General features: G+C 42.7%; 1 protein-coding gene across 3 annotated transcripts in view; it reads left to right on the top strand.

The window, feature by feature from the left end:
- Positions 1 to 23,476, top strand: part of CLYBL (citramalyl-CoA lyase) — a 2,832,351-nt gene that overhangs the window by 968,714 nt on the left and 1,840,161 nt on the right. For all 3 annotated transcript variants that reach the window (XM_069637009.1, XM_069637010.1, XM_069637008.1), the window contains one exon: positions 10,730 to 10,934. In XM_069637009.1, the coding sequence (XP_069493110.1) occupies positions 10,730 to 10,934 (205 nt within the window). The remainder of the gene's footprint in view (positions 1 to 10,729; positions 10,935 to 23,476) is intronic.

Here is a 23,476-nt window from a genome sequence, read left to right as displayed (position 1 = left end):
AAACAAGGTTCGGCAGGATCTTCTGTGGTGGACTTGCACAGATAACATCCTAAAAGGAGAACATTTTTGGCAACCATGGCCGGAGATTACAGTAATGACGGACGCCTCAATCATAGGGTGGGGAGCTCATGTCAACGATCTGACAATCAGTGGTCGTTGGTCCCCATCAGAGTCCAAACTACACATCAACCTTTTAGAGCAGGCAAAGTACAGTGTCCCACAAGTCGGAACTGGTTCACGAAGTCCTTCAGGAGATCTTCACCCTTTGGGGAACCCCTCAGGTAGACTTGTTTGTGACCATAATCCACCGGAAGTGGGAAAAGTATTGCTCAAGGGAATTTCCCCCGAGAGGAGCCCTAGGGGACGCATTTGTGGAGGACTGGAACTTCCCACTGCTATAGGCGTTCCCTCCGATTCCCGTCATTCCTCAAGTCATCAGGAGATTGAGACGGTTCGTAAACTGCATGATCCTAATTGCCCTGGATTGGGCCAGGAGAACGTAGTAGCCGGACCGTCTAGACATGTCCATTTGCCCTCCTTTACGTCTTTCTCAGAGAGAGGACCTTCTCTCACAAATGGGGGGTCAGGTTCTCCATCCAGAGGTCAGGACTCTCAACCTTCATGCTTGGTATCTGAAAAGTTGAGATACAAGGATTTGGACCTTCCAGATGACGTCATGGAGGTGTTGCTTTCGGCAAGAAGGCCAACAACAAAATGTCTGTACCGTTGCCGTTGGAAGAAGTTTTGCAACTGGTGCAGGGAAAAGGATGTTGATCCTTTTCTGTGTTCTATCCCCGAGGTGTTGTCCTTCCTCTTATCCCTGGCACATAGAGGCCTCAATGTTGGAACCATTAAAGGTTATCTTGCAGTGCTTTCCATTTTCAAGCGCTCTTCGGAAGAAGGTTCCTACTTTAAAATTCCTTTGATAATACAATTCTTATAGGGACTCACCAATGTGTTCCCTCCTTCTCCTTTCCAGGTCCTAGTTTGGGACCTTAATCTGGTTCTAATGTTTTTAATGTGTGCCCCTTTTGATTCCTTGCACACTTGTCCTTTAAGATTACTAATGTTGAAAAACGCTTTCCTGGTTGCTTTAACATCTGCACGAAGAGTGAGTGAATTGCAGGCACTGTCTTCTGGGCCAACGTATACTGTGTTCCACAGGGACAGATTGGTATTGAGGGTTAAACCCTCATTTTTACCTAAAGTTGTGTCTGATTTCCATTTAAATCAGAAAATTATTCTGCCCGCATTCTATTCTCCACCTGATCCCAGTAAGGAGGAGGAAAGATTGCACAGGCTGGACCCGAGGAGAGCTCTAAGCTTTTACATTTCTAGGCTTTCCAAGCTTGGAGTGGATAATCAACTTTTCATTGGCTACACCGGAAGGAAATTGGGTCAGTCGGTGTCAAAACAAACCATATCACGTTGGATTGTGCTTTGCATTTCAAAATGCTACTGATTGGCGGGCAAAGATCCACCAGAAGGCTTAAGGGCCCATTCTACCAGAGGCATAGCCTCTTCGACAGCCCTTCAAAGATGTGTTCCCATAAAATCTATTTGTGAAGCAGCAACTTGGTCATCGCTGCACACTTTTTCAAAATTCTATAGTCTGGATGCTTCAGTCTAAGGAGCTTGCTTTTGGTAAAGCAGTGCTATATTCGACTATATAATAATATTAAAAACTCCCTCCTCCAGAGAGCTTTCTACACTGCTTTGGGAGTCTATCTAAGATGAGGAATACGTTGGAGGACACAATCCATTCAAAGAACAAGTTACTACCAACTGGTAACGTTCTTTTGACTGGATGTTCCTCCAACGTATTCCTCATCGCCCTCCCATCCTTCCCCTCTGTAGATTTTCCGGGTTATTGCCACTTCAACTCTCGCAACCTGGCTACCTGCACTATCTATACAACAGAGCAAGAGGGGAAAAACAGAACTGAGGCCAACTGGTGCCGTGCATGCTACTTGTATACCCGATGACTTCACCCTCGACGGAGGCCTTCGAGGGACTTCGACTCGACGACATCTACGCACGGCGCTCTTTGCCGAGAAAACATTTCCGAAGTATCTAAAGCTGGATGGAATACATCTAAGTTGAGGAATACGTTGGAGGAACATCCAGTCAAAAGAACGTTACCAGTTGGTAAGTAACTTGTTCTTCTCCCATGTTCCCCTCCCCTTTTCTGTCTTGTGCCCCTTGAAACACCATTTGCTGTATAGGCGCTTTATAAATACCCGATAAATAAATACATGTCAAAATAAATGTCTCTACAGGATGAAGAACGAAAATAAATCTGTGTCCAAATCATCCATCGAATGCTTAGACACTGAAAAAGTAAATCTAGAGTGGCCACATGCTCTAGCACATCTGCTGCATAACCAAATCAGAGACAGACAAGACTAATCTGGAATTTACACACAGGAATATCATGGAGTGGTCTATCATGCCAAAGAGGCCTACTATGGCAGTTGCATCACAGAAGCAGCACACCCTGCAAATGAGCTTGTGTCCAGAGGTTGTGGCAAGTGAGCAGAATTTGCACTGTAAAGACCATTGCATCGGACACACTGACCCTTGCTTCAGGCTGCTTGTCTTAGCCTATGAAGGCAGAACGAGGGCTGTCTGTGCCCAGACATATTTGTGTTGAAGCGTGCAGTTTCAGCACATAAATAAGAAAATGCTGACACGTGATTCGCATGTTACCTCGCTCTTTATCCAGCCCATTAATTTAAGTGTATTTTAAATCAATTGTGTTTGTAAGGGTAGATTAAATAAATCATGGTACGGGAGATGAAACAGAAAATAAAAATAAAAAAAGAAATAGATGATGTCAGTTGCGCTAATGTTGGCAGTAACAAAGGAATATGTTGCTGTGTGAAGTAATAGTTTTTTTTGCAACAACATGAATGTGGTTCTAAGTGAATGGCATGCACTTAGAATGAATGGTATTTGGGGGCTTCCTTAAGTGACGGGGCTCGTCAGTGAAGTCCTCCCGGCTGTGTATGCAAGGCGCAGCCTGGGAGGTGAATTACAGGGAGCAGAAAGCCTGCTCCACCCAAGAAGGTGGAGCGGTGAATATGAAGTCCCAGGTTGTCCTCGGCAGCCAACCCGGATGAAGAGGAGCAGCCCGGATGAACAAAGCCCCTGAGCAGCCTCGGTGAAGGGGGCCACATTGCAGAGGGAGTGGGCACGAAGCCCAAGCAAGGCCGGGTAGTACTGCGGTGACATTGACGACGTCCCTGTTGCTATGGGGATGCTGCCCCAAACAAGATGGTTGCAGCGAGTGGTGGCTTCCCCATAGCAACTGGGACACCGCCTGAAGTCAAAATGGAGCCACAGATGTGGTGGTGGTGATATCAGATGAGCCCTCCAGCCAATGGGGGCCACCCAGAGTAAATTAACAATACAGCGTGCGCAGCAGTGATGACAGGTTAGACCCCAGCCAACGGGGCCCACCTTGAAGATAAAGGGTTGGGGCGTTCTGGTGAGATTGGGCGGACCCCCACTTACTCAGAGGGCAGCTCAGGTCTTTAAATGGAGCGCAGACTGCGCTGTGACCTGGCAGAGCCCAACTGAGACATGCACACACCGCCACAGAGGAAAATGAAGGGCTTCCAAAGTCCTATGGGATTCACACGGCGAGGGGCCAGAGCCCCATCATTTACCATCAAGGTACAGGCCCCATCCTGCAACTAACATCCAGCCAGCATTGCCTTCAACCAGATTTCTTTTCACCAGCCAGCATTACCTTCAGCCAGTACAGAGCCAGTTCCCCAGAGACAGACGTCAGGGCACTGTGAAGGGGTGACTGACTGCAGCATTCAGCCCATTGTGATAAAGTGTTGTATGTTGTATATGTGTTGTAAGTCAATGTATATATGTGTATATGTATGTGTAGATATTTGCATATATATATATTTTTTTTATCAAATGTTAAGTAGGTTAAATGTTAAGTAGGGGAAAACACATGGTTTGGAGTAAGTGTTGGGGGAATGTTAAGTATGGTTAATAGCTAAGTAAGACGTTATATAGATATGGCCTTATTTACAGAAGGGGGTTGAGGGGTGGTATTCTGGCGCGAGGTAGTGGAATAATGTGTGGCAGCCTTTCTGAGGCCGTTTAGCAAGATGGGATCACCCACCGATGCCATCCTTTGGCCTCACACTCCATGTGGGTGGTGCCTGGGTTTAGGTAAGGGTGTCTGTTGTGCCAAACTCACCCTAAGAGTCCCTGAGACCCTCCCAGGAAGGGTGAGCTCATGTAGCAGGTCCCCATTTAAATGCCAGGGGAATCCAAGGGAAAAGGTATGAGCGGTGTTAAGGCCTCATTACGAGTTGGGTGGTACCAGCCAACTCAATAACCGTTACCGCCACTTGGTCCAGCAGTATTACCAGCGGATTACAAGTGGTGTTGGCTGTGTATGTCCCCATTTCTTTTTTAATCCACAGGACTCAATGGGACATTTTTGGCAAAAAAAGTGGGGGGACTCAGCATTGCCTACGGAAGTGGCATCGCCCAAAGTGACATCAGTTGCACTGTGTGCTTGTTGCGGGGTACTACACAAATCTGGCCACAGTAGACTGCATTTCCAGCGGTGCATTCACGCCACAGAGAACGACCATTGGGTAAAATACTGAATGTTGTACTGTTTTAGTAACATGACCGACATTTTGCTAGCCAGTGGAGCATGACATAAATCGCCATAAGCCAGCTGGTTTTACAACCATGAATGTGCGCTTTCTGTAAGTCTATTTTGTAGTCAGCATAGGCTATATGCTCTCCTGACTGATCTTTTCACAGAGGAAACAACAAAATAACCTCAAACCCTAACTGGTTTGAATCCCTAGACTTTACACCCTCAGACAAGGTTCCAACCTTAACGTTTTCTCTACTAGACGTCAGGACTATCAAAACAAGCATCACAGTAGTGCCTTTGAAATTGCACTAGCCCACCACAGGTATGGATACAATATCTCTGATTGGAGAAAAGTAACTCCAGGAGTGTTTTCATGAAGCAGGGATCGAAACAGCCAGGAAATAGAAACAATATAGCTCCTCTTAGGCTGGCCTGTTTAGCTTCACACCAGCCTCTGCCAGGAGCTACTTTGACTCCACACGCCAATTGGTACCATACAGACATGCCTATGTTACATTAACTCTGAGTGTTTGCAATATGTTAAAGGGAGCAACAGGACATAACTATCAGGACTTTGGACCATAATGGCTCCTATATGTTATGTTATAGAGCCTTTTCACTGCACCTATCACTGCATCAGTGATCTTTCATTGCCTAAAGTTTGTCTGATAATTAGGCCTTTTGTGTACCCGCTAGGGTGTTATCGGAGCTTGAACGGCAGGTAGGAGAAAAAGGGAGTTAGAAAAAGAAACTCGAGGAGAATTAAGTGAGAAAGAGGGAAAGGTATAATAAGAAGCAGGCTAACGCGGGCAGGAAAACTGCAGGGGGGTGGAGGGATACCGGTGTGTATTGTGTGGGTGGGTGGGTGATAACGGAAGTTTATCTGCGGAAAGTGCAAGAGTTACAATGGACAAAGGGTATAGTTTGCCTCTCGGGTGGAAGTTGCATTTGCACATCGCGATGTGCAAGCTCCTCGTTCGCCAGATGTAGGCTCGTGCTTGCTGGGTGATGCCAGAAATGAAATATCAGCCATGGTGTTCCTTAATTTACATTTGCTAGGACTATGGAGGGGAGGAGTGGGGGGCTCGCGCAGTTGCAGGTTAAAATAAACAATGCCCCCTAACGGCGAGTTTCCTCCCTTTACGATTGCGGCTTTGCTTTCCCACAAACTGCTCGAGTCTTACAATGTTACTGGGGTTCATGTCATACAGGACTCGTCAATAGTTTTTCAGTTCATTAGTGCCGATGTGGATCAATCGATCTTTTAACATTACCAGGAAAATTAATCACAGTGGAGAGTAAACGATTTTTTTGGATGAATATCCCCATAATAGCCACCTGCCAAAACCATTGCAGGCTTACTAGATAATTGCACAGGCATTTGTCGTTGCACCTGGAATCAAATTTGGGTCAGGCTGACATCTACCAGCCACAGCACTGCCCCGCTTGCAGCAGCAGCAGCAGAAATGCTTTAAAGCATGCCGATTACATAGGTGCAGTGACCAATGCTTTAAGTGCACTGCGTGTAACAAAGGCAATTCTATTTTAAAGCACTAAATAGGATCGTCATCCACCCACCTTCAAGGCAGGCAGACGTGTGCCACTTACTATGGTAGGCACCTCGGGACTTGACATAGACCAATATTTTGACATTCTGGCTCCACTGGTTGGAATGCGAGGGTACATTTAGGAAGTGCGCTGGGAGAGCGAATAAAAAAATACTACTGAGCGTTTATTGAAAGTCTCTCATCTTGTAGCAGTTAAGATCCACCCCAACAATATCTCTGAAGCTTCATTAATCCGAGCCCATTGATCAGGGGAGGGTAGTGTAGTCATGGCAGGACAGTGCAGGCTTGCGATTTTGAACACCCCCATACCCCCACTCTTCCAGCTATTAATCCAGTGTCTGGAGATTCAAATACTTTATTGCAAGTAACAATAACTTGAACGTTCACAGCGCAGCACAGATTTTGGAACTGTACAATTTAGTAAGTATTATCAGATGATAGTGACTGTCTCACTTTCACTTATGAAGTAACAGCAGGGACAGTCATACAAACAGGTCCTTTCTGCTTCTTCTGTCTCGGGACTCTTGGCTCAGCTAGGCCAGCGCCAATCACACCCTGGTTCTCTGAGCTGGTAATCTGCACGGGCCATGGACTGCACTGCATCCAGTGATGGCGGTTCCGCTATGACTCTCGTGCGCCACTATGCCCACCCCAGCCAGTGTTAACAAATTTCATTGGATGATAAACAGCCAATGAAATAAATGTAAGAATGTCTCTGTTACTACGCAGATCCAGGTTGCCACCCGGCCTGTCTGCTATTGATGCACTGTTTGTTTGCATATGTTTCAAACTTTCATACATTAGCATTTCTTGTGCAGTGGTGAAAATCCAGGCCTGCGAACCTGGCGACTGTGGTTCGAGTCCCAAGGAAGGCAGGAGTTCAAAAACGACAGCCAATTATTTGTATTATACACACAGCCTCTATAATACCCAGGGGGATGGCGTCCACCCTCTGAAAAAAGTGGGTGGACACGGTCCACCCACGTGTTCCCTCGACTTGAGCCCTGTGTATGTGTCCCTTAGTGATCAAAGAGCTCATGGTGGGCCCGATCTCCTGTTCTTAACAATTTTATTTTAGCAGGTGCAGCCGCCTTCCCTACCCTAGGTACCGGGGTGGTGGTATTCATGAGAACTGTCACTGCTCCAGACCAGGGGAGTGTACACCCTTGTACGACCAGGTCTGGGAAACAGGGACCTCATATTGGTTGGAGAAATTTAAACACGTATAAAAGTGCAGAGCAAACGGGGGTCTCGCAATCTGGCATACGTTATAAAGTAGAAGCTTTGGGAGCGCTTGTCATAGATATATCTACAAAAACAAATACAGCCAATCATCTTGGTTTTCAAATTTACCAGGTAATCCTTTTTTGTCTTGGGGCATTAGAAAACATTCTTAATTTACAGATTTACAAAGCCAGGCCTATTAGCTTTAACAATGCATGATTCACAAAGAAATTGCCAATATATTCTCTTTGGCAACCATCCAACCCTTTTTGGTTTATTCAACAGTCTCTACTGCTGGGTTATTATGGTACAATGTCACCCTTTCACTTGGTCCTCTATGCATTTGCACATCAGATGCCGGCACACTTACTACGACCCCCATTTTCATACGAACATATTTGCATTTCTTTTGCTGTGTTTTCTTAGCTGCAAAAGTGGATTTAAAAAAAAACATTGATAAATTGTCAGTTATTTGACAATGGATTTTTTTCTTTTTCTTTTTTATCAGGCTGTTTTCAGTAAATGTTTCAACTGAGTACCTTTTTTTAAATGTTCTTCATAATATGCATGTAACAGAAACATTGTCACCCATGTTGCTTTTGGGAAATGGCTTGCATCTGCAAACCAAAGGTAGTGTTTACATTGCACTGTTTTAACAGTGTCTAGAAACGCCAGAACTAGCATTGACGAATAATCTCAAGAATCAGAGTCAATGTTCCCTTCTTTCACAGTCATGTTTAGTTTAACTAAAAACAAATAAAAGCTGCACACCTTATGGTTCTCTCTGGACAACATTATGGATATTGTTACTCTTTCTTCCACTAGGTCGTGGTTTCTCAACCTCTCTTTTCGTTTTACTTCCATTTCACAGAATCTGGACTTTTTTTTGTTGACTTTTTGTTCTTTATCTCCCTTTTTAGTCTTTACCAAATCCCCTTATCTTCGACCAACATGAGACGTTTTCTTCCACAGGCTTATCACGGGCTATCACATTTTGCTCGCACATGCTGTCACATTTGATTACAGATGCCGATATATCTTATTATCCATGGGGTCTCATCAGCTCTTTTACAGCGCAGTGTAGCCTTGATTTTCACTTCATTGTTGCAGTATTTTGCTACCCATTTAACTGCGTTTCTCACTTGGACCTCAGTCGTCCCATCTCCATTCATTCTCTCTGGCCCTTCTCTCGTCATGGATGGCAGTCAATCATTTTATCTTCATCTTTCACCACTCTTTTCTAAATTTAACTCTGTCTTAAACATCCCATCTAATGTTTCCACTTCCTAACCTTGACTTCAGCTTTTTCTGCTCTCCTTCAAACGTTTTGCCACCTGGCACTCCCACCTCCGTCTGGCACTCTCGTCTCCTTACCCTGGTGCAGATTTCAGCTGCCAGTGCAAAATGGCTTCTTTTTGATCTAGTTGTGGCTTACTCGTTTTTTGACATCGAACTACAGATGTGCAGTAGAAAATGCAAGGACTTTTCTACAGATAAATTACAAATAACGATTTATAGCCAATGGACATCATTGGATTGAAATGCTAAGTTCAAAGTTGCAACTGGAATCAACAACAGTTTCTTATGTATCCAAAAGGCCATGTGCCTGCAGCGGCATGTGAAGCCATTGGTCAACCTGAATTTCCATTTATGATTAATCCTTTGTTTACTCCTTGTGCTCTCACTCGTCACTCTCCAATCATTTCTTGTTTAGGGTCCTCTTTTTTCCAATTTGAAACTCTCCTGCATATCGATCTTCCTAGTACCTATAGGAAGGACCTCACAGTTAGTGGATTATATACAGGTTTTGGATCCTGCTGACACGATTTGTAATCTCAAGCTCCCCCTTTGATTAAATTGTGACCCCAGGTAGATCAATATCTCCCAGGCTGCCCTCTAGTATAAGGCTCTAAATAAAAACTCTATATTCACATTTAACAGGACACTGTGCAATTGCTTATAGAGAAAGCCTATGCTTTCCCTGTTATGTAAATTGTTTCTTGAATTAAGGCAAACATAAAACCACGATCGGATTCCAGTCAGTAACGTATTGTGATTGATTAATGGTTATGTTTATAATGTCTGCAAAGTTTTTTTTAAAGAAATATTTTTGAAAAGACCTATTGGTCTGGTGAAAACAAAATTAAATGCATCACCACAAGGCTCAGTCCAACGCTCCTTGGTTCTGATTCATGTTTTTGCATAGTCTTGGGAAAATCCACTCACTCAAACATGCGGCTAGTACTTGTTTTTTCCATTGAGCTACAATTTTGAAGTGCATAGAATTGCCATCCTTGGAATGGATTGGTTTTGGAAATGGCCTTTTGAAAATGTGACCTTGTTCAAAGCTTCCATATTAGTGAGCCAGTGTCTTCATGTTATTGTATGTAATATGGTACACTGGAATAGTTGTTACAAGTGAATTCTGTTAAAATGATGAGCCTATTCTCATTATTTGGATGATATCATCTATGGTCCTGTGCTGTGCCACTGCAAGGTCGGTCACCTTGATCTCACGTGTGGTTAGAAGAGGTGAGGATGCGAGCAGAATTTGAAAGGGGCTCTTGTCTTTAGTTTACAATTTTGCTACTGGCTCAGTTACACATGAATGAAAGAATCCACCAAATGCCTGAGCTTCTGGCCTTTTTGTAACCCCCAGGTTGTCAGTTAATCAATGGCTGAAGGCATAGGCTTTAAGTGTACAGGTGTTCTTTGCATTTCAATTCTCTATTGGGGAGGTTACCTTAACTCGCTTGTCAGCTTGAGAATTCTTGGTACATCTACGTCATGCCTATAGACTCCATATCACCCAAAGCAAGGCATCTGCTATGTTGATCACGGCCCCCTAAAACTGGCTTGGTGGGGAAGAAGGCACCAATTTAATCAAAATCATACATTGCATTTGGAGGTTTCGGTAGAACTTGAAACTGCCGCTTTGGTTTCAATTGAACCAGTTGATTTCACCTAGAATGAGAGATTTCTTTCAGGAGAGGGGACGTATTGGAGTGTGTGATGCACGTGGCATGCTGTTCATATTTTAGTACGTAAGTACTGTGTCCGAGTACAGGCTAAAACAAGCACCCTTATTTTTGCCCGTCTTTGTTGCATTTAACATACAATATCTTTCAAATCATTGCTAGTCAATTCAAGTTTAGCTAGATAGACTTAAAAGCAGAATCAAAGATTTGCCAGCAATTTAGTTTTGATAAAATGACCTAACAATTGGCTTATGCCAAATCAATTCGTTGTCATTCAAGAACAGTAATATAATCAGAGAATTATGTCTTTTTTTCAGAAAAACCCTTCTGAATACTGTGGACCTAAAGCCTCTGCGGGGCTGCTATGTTCACTCTCTCTCCAAAGCTCCCCACAAGTATGTTCCCAGGAGAGCAGTGCTCTACGTACCTGGGAATGACAAAAGGAAGATACAGAAAATACCCTCCTTAAATGTAGACTGCGCTGCACTGGACTGTGAAGATGGAGTCGCCCTCAATAAAAAGGTAAGAACCCTTATTTGATGAAAAATGAAAGCTTTTTAGGATTTGGCTCTAAAAAGAGCTATTGTTGTTTTTGTACTTAGTAACCCATCTTATTCTTCTCTGGTGCATGTGCCCTTTATTTATTGGTCATTTATATAGCACCTATACACCTGAACAAGCGTTTCAAAGCGCTCCAAAGCAGGGAGGGTAAAAGGTTACAAGGATTTACATTCTTACTAAGCATTGGGATATTCAGAATGTGATATGGCATTTATAACGCGCCTATACACAAGTGTTTCAAGGCGTGACGAGGAAAGGGAGGGGGAACAGAGGGAAGACAGACAACGATCTTACTAGGCCAAGTGTCATTCAGATCGCGCAAGTGCAAAGGAAGAGGGAGGAAGAAAAGTGCAGGGGAAAGTGCAGTGCATGGGATAATAGAATAACAAGATAAATAAACAGCCAGCAGGTGGCAAGTGCAGGGTGAGTGCAGACATAAGTGCTAGTGGGGGGGACTGTAGGGATACAGAAAACAGTCCCCAGGTGTAATGGGCAAGTACAATGCGTTTAGAGGTACAACATAATACAGGAAGAATACAATACTGTTACAACATATAACAGGAATATTGCACGTGCCTGGCAGTCATTACAAAATGCAAGAGCTAAACATGGAGAAAGGAGAGTGGAGAGGGGGGTATGGGGTAAGATGCACAAACAAAAATAAGTTCAAGGGACATAAAGACAGAGAGGAGAGGGGGTGAGAGGGAGAGGCACACACAACACATCCAGGCACAGAGAAAGGCTGCAGATGTAAGACGCCTACATTCGATTTGCAAGCAGAGCACACTTAAATAGTGGTTGCAGATATCAAAGTCACAGTGATGAAATAAAAGATGTATTGGTTGCTCACAGGGAGGAATGCCGGTGTGCCATGCATCCAGGCAGGCGAGGGCGGTCTCATGAACCTTGAGTCCGGATGCTTAAGAGGGTATGTGCTGGGGTGGAGATGGAGGGAATTAAGGGGGGCCCAACCAGGCACAGACAGGAGCCTTAAATCATGGGCCTTGGAGGCAGGCCGGCATTCGCCTGCCGGCTCACCCGATTGGTTATTAAGAGTGAAGAAGGGACCTATCCCAGGCGAGCAGGCTCAGGGCCAGGCACACCAGCTGAGCTGGAAACGGCATCGGCCATGATGGAGGAGGCCTGGTATGGGAAGGAAGATGGTGATCTCAACACCATTCTTGCAATGCAACAGGGCGCAGTAGATTGAGTAACAAAGGTTACAATAATCTTTTGTTTCAACTGAACCGCAACGATGTTGAGCACATGAAAAAGAATTGCGCATCACGATCAGTCCCATATTAGCCCAGATGGCCTAGCTTCAGAGATGTGATGGCAGAGGGGGATCCATAGGCCTTCAGGCCACGAGGTGGAAGAGGAGTCCAACCATCAGCGGGAAAACGGGAAAACATTGAAACTTGCTCACTCCACTTGCGCTGCATGATTCCCTGGCTAAGAATAGGGACCTTCCATCTTAGGCCTCATCCTAAAGAACAGTTGCTTGGAGAGCCACTTAACAAATGCTGTGAGCAAACAGAGTGAAAGTGAACAGGTTAATTACACTGTTCGCCCGGCACAAGTGTTCACCTTCCTCACATCACCTCTAGATGGTGTACAGGTAGTGCCACAAAAAAGGAGGGGATGGAAAGCGCCCTGCTCGTTACCAAGAACGAGATGCTGCTGGAATATTACTCACCATCCTACCGGCACATTTCCAGTTTAGATGCCCTGTTAATCAATCAAACACCCAGGTAGAGTACTGGAGGCTCCGCAGAATGCACACCATAGCTTGCAAGAGGTGCAGCCAATTTGGGCCCGACTTGGCCCCACTTCTGGTGTTATCATTTTAAATATTTGACTTAGCCCATTCTCTCTTTATTCATATCAGCCACTCTCAGACTGGGCAAAATCTGCAAAATCGTTTGTTTGGAAACGCATTATGAACTGGCTCAGAAATGTGCATCGGGGTGATTCGCCAAGACTAATGGGAAGCCTTCCATCTGTTTTTATGGATTGAGGATTATGAAGTGAAAATTCGCTGATTTTGTTTGGGAGTGTTTGTTGTATTTGCAAATCAATTTAACCACACTTATACAACTTTCAAAATTGTCAGCACCTTTTCGTTGTGCCTGAAATTAAGCACATTTGTTTTCAGGCATCAACGTGTCTACCCCTAATTTACAGCTTGTGGTTAACTTTCCTGTAATATAGAACACTTAGCTGAGCTAAGTAGGAAACATTTGAGACTTTTGTGAGCATCAGGTATGGTTAGATGTTAGATGTTGAATTCAGATTCCAAACACAGGTGCATTAGGGTCGGGTGGTATTCTAACATTCCACCGAGGTGATCAACGCAGTCAAGCCTTTTCTCGCCACCAAAAACTGCCTATCCATCGCCTGAGCCACAATTGGTACCAAACTGGACTGCTGTAATGCCCTATTCCTAGGCACCTTTGTCAGCAATCTAAAAGAACTCCAAATCACGCAAAACAACGCGCTCCGGGCAGCCCTGACCATTCCCAAAAGGGAACACATCTCTCAAGCAAGGAAAGATGCCCATTGGCTATCGGTAAAGGAACGCATACTCTTTAAAGCCATGGCCATCACACATAGATGACTTACATCAGATGCCCCACCCTATCTCTTGGAAAGAATCACCCTCAACCCCTCTAACAGACCCACTAGAGCCCACCGTGCCAACCAGATCTATGTTCCCACGTTCAAAAGATCCAGAGCTGGAGGGTCTAGTTTCCAACACCTCCACCCAAAAACTGGAATGCCCTGCCAACCTCACTTAGGAATGGAAAGTCATACACCACCTTTCACAAAAAACCTAAAAACCTTTCTATTCCGCTAATGTTTAAACCAACATGCATAGTTATGCTTGCACTGAAACCATAGCAATGCATAACATTTTTGACCCACTCTGTTCTCTTACCACCCGTCATTGTCATCACTGCACTCAAAGCATTTAATCTTGTTCTACTATTGCAACCGACTGTTACATCATACCTATGTTAAGTTCAAGCCCGCTGTAACAGCGCCACGATGCCTCAGGGCATTTCTGTGTGCTATATAAATGCAAATAAATAAATAATAAATAAATAAATAAAAATAAAATAACATGTAGGCCTTCCTAAATGTCTGTGCATGAGGATGACATCGGAACACAAAGGCTGTTGCGCTTTCGACCACAGTCTCAGAAGCTTAAGAGGATTAGGAATTAACCACAATAGCGGTAGCTTGAGAAAAGTACAATGTGATTTTACCTATGACAAGGCCCCCTCATGTCATTTTAATAGTTCTATTATATTGTATGGCCAGATCTTTCGATCATTAATAAAAGTGTGTGCTAATATTGTGTTAATTATGTGTGCTAAATGTTTATTTGTATTTTACATATTTTTATAGCGCAAGCCTAGTGTCAGGACTCACAACAGCATCTCCTTTCGGGGTAATGATCAGATGAAATCCTTGCATTTTACATCAGTTCTATTCCCTGTTCCCAGTTAGATACTTTGATGGAACTCACCCTTTCGGTCTCCCGCTTCAGTTGTTGGCTCAAAACCAGTTATCACTTGCTTTCCCAGTCCCAGGTAATTTGAATGGATCCCCTCCGCTTTGAAGGCCAATCCTAGGTGTAATCTGCATCTCGGCCCTTTTGTCTGTTTGCCCTTTATCGCACTATTTCTCCTTACTGGAAATGAACACTTTCCATGGCTTTTAACACCCATAATTTGCCCATGGGCTGAGGTTGCATTGTAATATAATATCATAAAATCTGATTGTAGCTGGTCGGCCTTTATAGTTAGGTCAGCGTAGGGGCAACTAACTAACACAAGAGGGAGGACTCATTCACAGGCATTGTTAACTCCAATACCACTAACTAGCAGCTACATATTTTGGAAAATGTAAAACCCATACTATTTACAAATTATGATTAATTGATACCAATGAAAGCTCTACCAATCTATACCTCATAACGTCAGCTCCTCAAAAGTGTAGTTTTAGAAATGCCTGTGACCTTTTAATTACAGAGTCCATCATTCGTAAAGCTTTATGCCCTCAATTCCTATTGCCAGATTTACTCCACACAACCTCTCCAGGAGCTTGCATCTGCAGATACCTGTTCTGACTTGAGTGTCGTGTAGACCGTTGAGACCTCCGTCCCCAAGTGACGCACAGGGGAACCAAAAGAAACCCGCTGTGCGACCTTTGGAGCCACAGGTGGGAGATGTTACTTCCCGCATCCACGGAACCTCTGGAACACTGATGCTGCTGCAAAAAGAACGAGGTTAAGTACCAGGCAAATACAATATAGCACAAGAACCAAAGGATCTGAGTAGTCTTACCTATCCGGTGTTTGGAAAACCTGGGAAACCTAGGAGGGAGGTTCGAGACTCAGATGAGAGGCGGTCCCCAGACCAAGAGGGAACGCAGACAAGCGTGGATACAGGATATGCCACCTGTAGAGCTGAAGGCGTAACTTGAGTTCCTCAAAAGGGCAATGGCGTAGAAGTCCAACAAAGTACCAAGGGATGATCCGAAGACAAGTGGGGGTCGTGTCGAGATTCAGCAATAGGTAAGCAGTTCCAAGCAAAGGTACAAAAGGATAATCCGAGGGAGTCCAGGTGAGAGTTCCAAGATCAAGGTAAACCAACAGAGTTTATCAAACGTAGCGCCAAACAGGGTCAGAAGACAGCTGAGAAGCGATGAGTGCTCCGTGCATCAGGCTTTATATACTGTGCGCTTCTGGGTCATGTGACGTCCACCAAGGTCACGTGGGAAACGCCGCTCTGAATCACGTGAGCAAATGAACTATCGACGCGGAGGTGTTCCGCCGCCCCTTCTGCTGTATGTTCTCCATGGCAACTGCCAATGCAGGAAGGGCTGCAATCGGGCACGTAAATTGTACCTGGTACGGACCTTTTGGTCCTTTGGGGTAACCAAATCACGTGAGTCTCGAACCCTGGAGGGAGTCGTGTGGGAACCCGAGGAAGGTGTTGTGGAGATGTTAGCAGTGTTCTGGTGTACAGAGGATCGTCTAACAATACCAGACTCATAATTCCAAAGATCAGAAAAATTACGAACGGTATTAGGGCTTTCTACTTTCCCCTACATATTGACATAGGAGCACCCCAGGAATCACTAATGAACGTGGGTGGTCACCTGTCAATAGCAGTATTTCAAAGTCCATATTTTCAAACTACTTCATCTAACAACACAGATGACTACCATGCCACAAATTATGTATTCTATGGTCCAGTGTGATCTGAGGGAGTGGCCACATGTGGCGCAAAACTGGAGATGGGTACCTGAGTTCTAAAATGCTGATTGATTATCGGGTGTATGTGTGCATGAAGCCATTAAGGCGCATAAGAGTGCAGAGTAAACTTGAACCTTGTATTGTAAATGCCATTGTGTCTACACTTGCTATAATTAACATGGCTATGGTGTACCTTGAACACCAAACTCAGTTTCTTAACTCATTTTTGCTTTTATTTGCTTTACAAATATAAAACTCATGTACAGGCGCTAAACCAACTACATATTATGTCGCAGTACCTAAACCAGCCCTCCAGACACAGGGTTGGAATTTCCTTACCCAAGATTGTAGCGGTTCCAAATCCTCCACGGGTTAGGTAACTCTAATATTAGTTTCTTGAGAGTGTATGTTAGTAAGTGTCATAGCGGTTTTTCCCCTGAAAGATAACAATATTATGGATGGCCCTATTTATTTAATGGTGGCGAGCCAGAAATCCAAGAAAAGTACAGTGAAGACATAATTACTAGACCAATATAAAGAACTGATGTCCCAGAAAGCCTGCTTACCTTAACAGACCCTGGCGGTCTCACATCTGACCGGGGACATTTTTTGGCGTGATGTCGGTAAGCGCCATCTCTTTTACATATATATAATGCAAACACAGGGTCGTTGACAATGGAAAGAGACAAAGGGTTACCTCACATATGGTTGTCTGTTACTGCTCATAATCCAGGCACCATGTTAGTGGAGATCTAAGTAATTGAAGCAAAGGAAAGAACGTCTGAAAAGTGATGTGGATCTATCTTCACAATACAGCTGCAATATTGAGTTCATGTTGGAAATTAAGCGTTGTGTATTGAGAAGTTAAATACTTATTAGCTGTTTTTAACTGGCAAGTAAGCCATCATTTAGGACCAATCGTCTCACTGGTTTTGTTGATGCGTATGTGTAATGTCTTTATCGTACGTACGGGATGTGTTCTACAAATAGCGTGAATTTGTCCCTTTGAAGTGGTAAGTAGTGTGACGAATGTGAGGATGTTGTCCCTTCTCCCCTAGGGGGAGACCTTTCCCATGGGCCCAGGGCAGTGTGTTCACAGTACAATGGTCCCTGTAGATGTGGGTTTGGGGGGAGGGTGCACCAAGGGAGAATCACATGGTCCCTTATGGGATTAGGGACCATGTTCAGAGAACGCAGTATTCCCCTGCGTTGGTACACCTAAATCCTTCCCCAATGCTAAATCCTCCTTCCCATTCTTTTGATAGGGCCAATGTCTGCTATTGTCAAGTTAGCCAACCTTGACAGGATCTAAAACATCAAGTATGCTGCATATAACTGTATCTGAACCGATCTCCGTCTCCAAGACTGAGAGGCTTTATATTGCTTCTGAGATTGGCTCATATGCCGGTATTGTCAGTTACGGGGACTGTAAGTCAAATACCATGGATTGATCGATGGTGTCGTATATGTAAAAACAGGGACATCACTGAGCCTGCTAAACATTTATTATTTGAATGCCCCGATTTGTCTGAGTTGTATCTTAAATCGTATGGTAGATATGTATATAACCCAGACACGATAAAACACCTGGCATTTTGGCAACAGTGCATTAATACAAACAATATGAAAGTGTATATTTCAATGTATAATGTCTGGCAAAAAATAGAGGATTGTGGGAATTACCATATAGAATCAGAAACAGGTCACCATTTTCAAAACAATAGAATAGTAATGAGTTGGTAAAACTTGGGAAACTTTGAATATATATTTTGAGAATATTGTATGTGTATATAATTCCTATTAATCATTGGCTATTGATTAATTTGTGGGACTGATTAGATGATCTAGTGTTTAAATATTGCAAATGTATGTTTATTTAAATTTGGTATTTTATATTTTATATTATTCTGATGAAATGTATAACTGTCTTTAATATTCATGTATTGTGAAAAGTTTACTTCTAAACTTAAACACATCAAATAAATAATAATAACTCTATTTCAAGTATTGGGAAACGTAATCTACTTCACAATACTGGAAAATTTGAGAATGCAAAGTATGCTACTTCTGACTATATTTTAATGTACTGAGAAGCTCACCAGGAGTCACGACAGTGACAGACATACTTTTGGACATTGTGACAATTCCCTTTGTTTTCTCAGAGGCAGGGAAATCCTTCTTAGTTTCAGGGACAGAGAGGCATTTTTCCAACCCTTTTTCGTGTAGTAAAGGTTTCTGCCCAAAAACATGCCACCATTGTGTCCGGGCCTTACTTCTGCACCCTCACAGTAGGCTACTTGGTTGTGTAACCCCATACCATGATTGCTATTCTTTGTACATATGTCCCAAAGGTGCTTTAAAGTGGTACCCTTGCAAGATGCTGTATTATAAAACTCCAATACTAATTTGCCCTCTAAGGATTTTGAGTAGGCAAATATCATGCTTGGCCTCTTCTACGTTAGCATTGCTAATGTTACTCTATAAGTGGAGAGCAACATTGCAATATCATCTGCTTGGTCTACAAGGGTATGGAATATGCCTACGACTACTCATACATAATATTAGGGCAATGAATATTCTAACAGCTTAATTTGGTTTTCACACAACACCATTAAATGGCTCAGAGATAAAGATCACTAACTCATCTACTGACCGACCCTTTCCCTCTGTTTCATGACCTCACCTATCTGACCTAATTGTACATAGATGGTATATAGCTCATTATATGCTGTATTCTAACCTTGAAAACTATGTAAGCATTCACCTTTATTCTATTGTGTATATATTTATCCTGCATACTATCTTTATTGCATCTCATTTGTAAATTCCTGTACATTTCCTCTGTAATCTGTGTAATGACAAGTTGAAAGAATTCATGTTTCCTCCTGTTCTTTGGCGCCCTGATACCCTTGGGTCTGGCGCACATTACAAATAAACAAACAAACAAACACAACATGCAGGCTTTCCAGGTTTTAAGAGTTTTATTGGGCAAAGACCTTAACAAATCCTCTGGTAATTCTCTGCTATACGAAAATGGTTTCATTAATCCTATCGAACAATATTAGGAGATTTTGCAAAAAATCTGGTTTGCACTGCAAAATAATTGTGTGCATGCATGTTCATAATATTTTCTTAAACTGCCCACAATATCATGGTGAGGCTTTACATACTTTTTGCTTGTAAAGTATTCTGTGTAACGAGATATCCCAGTCAGTGTTTTACTGCTGTATTCCCTCACTTTTTACAGAGCTCTGTCAATTACTATTGGAGGTCAGCACAGGATTTAGGGATGAGGGGCACAAGAGAACACTCCTGGGGGATAAAGAACAAATCAGCAACTTTTAAAAACCAAGTCAGATGTTTAGGCGGGACAGTATTGTGAAGGAAATGTGTTGTTTATATGCATTTAAGCATAGTAAACTCTAGTAAAAGTCCATGAAACTGCACCTTCCGTTTCTTTCTGTGCTCAGCTTTGGAGGGCGTTTCAATATAATCATGTTTTCTGTGTTAAGTGTATGTAGCCTCCTCATGCATCTCGTGTAACTGATAACATTGAAGGGCCCCTGGTTACAGGAAAAGCTAGTCTCCATCTGTTGTACCTCTGAGCATTGCAAATGTATGTGATTTTCTTCAAAAGTTGCATTATGTGCCCAGTCATTTCACTTCCTATGAAAGGATTACAAGCAAGAATTTGACCCAATTTTACTCCCTACTTGGAATCAAATTATCCTTGACAAAAGGCTTATTATGAGATGTTCTTCTTAACATTGCAAAGTAATATTATTAGAGCTACTTCCTATGATACTGCTGATCACTGATTCGAAAATATCAGTGTGGGCAGGCTTCGATTTGTTCATTGTTTCCCAATTGGTGCTGGGCATATTTGTACTAAATTATTTTGGGCACGTTTTACTGTTTTTTGGTGAGTAAACCTTGGTGGTATGTATGCCTCTTACCTGTAGAGCGGGTTTTGAGTAAGTGTTGCCTTTGCTCTGTTCACAGGAGAAGGTAATGTTGATGGTAAGCAGTGGCATAGGAATTCTGATTATCATACACTATGGAGTAGTCATTAATATGCAATTCTCCTGATGCACACGAGAGACATGCTCTCCTGGCCCTGAATTACTCCATAAAAGTGGCAGAGGAACACTTATTGGCATGATTTATGGCACACTCTTTCAAGCTCGCATGGTTTCATCTGGCAAATAAAATATGACTGCATTGTTTACCAACCACATCAGTTGTGTGAAGCAATATTTGAATTTTGTAACACACTTGATTTGTTTTTATTTCCAGTGGCATAAAAGACGTTCTGCATTGTCTCTGAGCATTGTAGAAAACGAATAGCCACAACAAAACTATTGTTTATTCTGAGCATACAATGTTGGGTTTGTGCATAAGAATACTTTTGCCCAGTACTGTGGCAGATCCTGAAGTCTTGGACTGGTTGATGAGCTCTCTTTATATTCACATATAAAATATTTCTTTAGCATATATCTTTGGAAAAAGTGCTGTAAAATGTACCCTTTGTACCAATTTGTAAAGAATTGCAGAGGTTGTGGAGGAGAAAAGTCCCCTCCAAACTCTCATCAGAGATGATAGCTCAATATCTACTCATGCTCGCAAAATGACTTGCCTCGTTAGTCAGTTGCACACATGGAAAATGTGCTAACAAAAGCCAACCATTTCCACTCATAGGGCATAATAATTAGAGGGACCATTGCTGTTCACCCAATCTTCGGTTTCCTTTGATTTACATTTGTCAGCCATTCAAGAGTAGAGGGTCTATCCTCTTGGGGGAATCGTACCTTTCGTTCTCTTTTTTTTTTTTAGAACCTCTGATCCGGCGGTTTTTTCACGACTTTCATCCAAGTGGGACCTGGTTTTCCACTACCGGAGCTGACAGACTGGAGAAGGTCTCTGTATTGCCTGAGTCTCCTGATCAGGATTTGGGGGAGGGGAAGCGTCTTTCAGGGAGAAATGGGTCAGGGACGGTTTGTGGGGTTTTTCGTCTGTCCTACACTGCACCTACAATGGTATTTCACACCATTACTTCACAGCTAAGACTGCGTTTGGCATCTTCAAATAAAGAAATGTCTCTTTAACATTGAGAATCAAAAAACCAAAAAAGACTTGAGTAGTTTTTTAAGAAACAATAAAGGAAATGTTTCTTTAATGGTGTTTTGATGTAGTGGTCAGCCGACACGTGTTTCAACCCGTGGGTCGTCCTCAAGGCTGCCATATCAATCATAGTTCCACAAATTCAAAATACGAACGCAAAATACAAATGCATTGTAATGCGTAATCATTGTTTCATTAGCCGTTTCTAATTGTTCAATGCTGTCTCAGTGGAATAACTATCATCTGTATAGGAAGGACAGAAAGGTGTTATTGGCATTGAGCACTTTTGGATGTGTGGTCCGTTCACATCTTAGAATAATAAAGTACGTTTGAAACTGGACAATAGCTCTTACCCTAGGCTTGTTAGCTGTGATGGTAGGTTAAAACGAACAAATGCAAAATGCATACAATCTAACATGCACCATCCATTGAGAAAATGTGTCACTGCCCTTTGTTCTATATGAGGGGCATCTGTTCAACATACTCCCCCCTTTAAATACATGCCTGAGAGGCCGCTTAAGGATAGAAACAGTACAAGAAGGAATCTAGGGCAAAGGAATACAACCCTAACCTTGGAGTCCTACAGTTTTGAACATTTCTTTATTTTTATCATTTTTGATTGCTCATGGGACTGGCAACTTTTCTGTTGGTTGGAGCTACAAAGAACACTTTTATTTGGGAAGAGATCATCCTTGCACAGTTGGTTTAAGTTATTAGTGTTAGGGACAGAGGTAGGCTTTTTGAGACACGAGAGTGACACATAATTTTGGACATTCTGACAATTTCCTTCGTTTTCTCAGAGGCAGGGAAACCCCTACTAGTTTCAGGGACAGAGGCATTTTTCCAACCCTTTTTTATATAGTAAAGGTTTCTGCCCAAAAACATGCCACCATTGTGTCCGAGCCTTACTTCCGCACCCTCACAGTAGGCTACTTGGTTGTGTAACCGCATACCATGATTGCTATTCTTTGTACATATGTCCCAGAGGTGCTTTAAAGCGGTACCCTTGCAAATTACTTGCTTTATAAAATGTCCATACTATTTTGCCCTCTAAGGATTTTGAGTAGGCAAATATGCTCAGCCTCTTCTACGTTAGCATTGCTAATGTATCTCTATAAGTGGAGAGCAACATTGCAATATCATCTGCTTGGTCTACAAGGGTATGGAATATGCCTAGGAGGAGGGAGAAGCCTTCCAGAACTGGAAGGCTTCCAGAAGCTCTTACCCTAGGCTTGTTACAGCTAACACGCCTAGGGTAAGATCTTTTGTCCAGTTTCAAACGTACTCTATTATCCTAAGATGTGAACGGACTGCACATCCAGAAGGGCTCAATGCCAATAATACCTTTCTGGCCTTCCTATATAGATGATAGTTATTCCACTGAGACAGCATTGAACAATTGGAAACTGCTAATGAAACAATGATGCTGCATTACAACGCATAGTAACCAATAGGGTACATAAATGATTAACCTCTCTAGTATATAAACCATATCTATTGCAAGGCAGCTTTATTAATTTCTGATACCTTATTACTAGGTCAACCACATACTGTACATAGAATATTTTGGTGAGTGCAATTGCATGGCACTTCACATCCTTTCACAGGAATTGGTAATAATGAAAGACCACCAAGGTATTGGGTTACACAAATCTAATAATAACTTTTTTTTAATTAAGCATGGAATCACACAATGCTTTTCACTCCAATCCTAACATAGATATAAAAGCACGGTGAGCCATTAAGGGTGATACTTAATTATGCATTCATAATATGGCACTATCAGGATGCGCATGGTGTGTGAGGTGAGCAATCACATCTGGTGAGGTCCGATAGCACAGCGAGTAGAGCTAAATTATTATTATTTATCTGGACACAGCCTATATAAGCTAATTTATGAGGCAACAGTGTTTAGTCTCTAAACCAAATTCTTCTCTTTTGTGTTTTTCACGCTCCCGATATACCCTCCATGGATAACCTCATTATGGGTATGTAATCATACAATGCAATGACTGTTTTCTTGTTCAAAACATTTTCTTTTTTTTTTGCTTCTCATTGGATTTGACATGAATGTACGGTGGATAACCCAACTTTTCTCTTTCAATTACTTTATTTC

This window comes from Ambystoma mexicanum, chromosome 7p (assembly GCF_040938575.1).
Source record: "Ambystoma mexicanum isolate Mex_15411 chromosome 7p, UKY_AmexF1_1, whole genome shotgun sequence".
Lineage (NCBI taxonomy): Eukaryota > Metazoa > Chordata > Amphibia > Caudata > Ambystomatidae > Ambystoma > Ambystoma mexicanum.
This window is presented reverse-complemented; position numbering and strand designations above follow the sequence as displayed.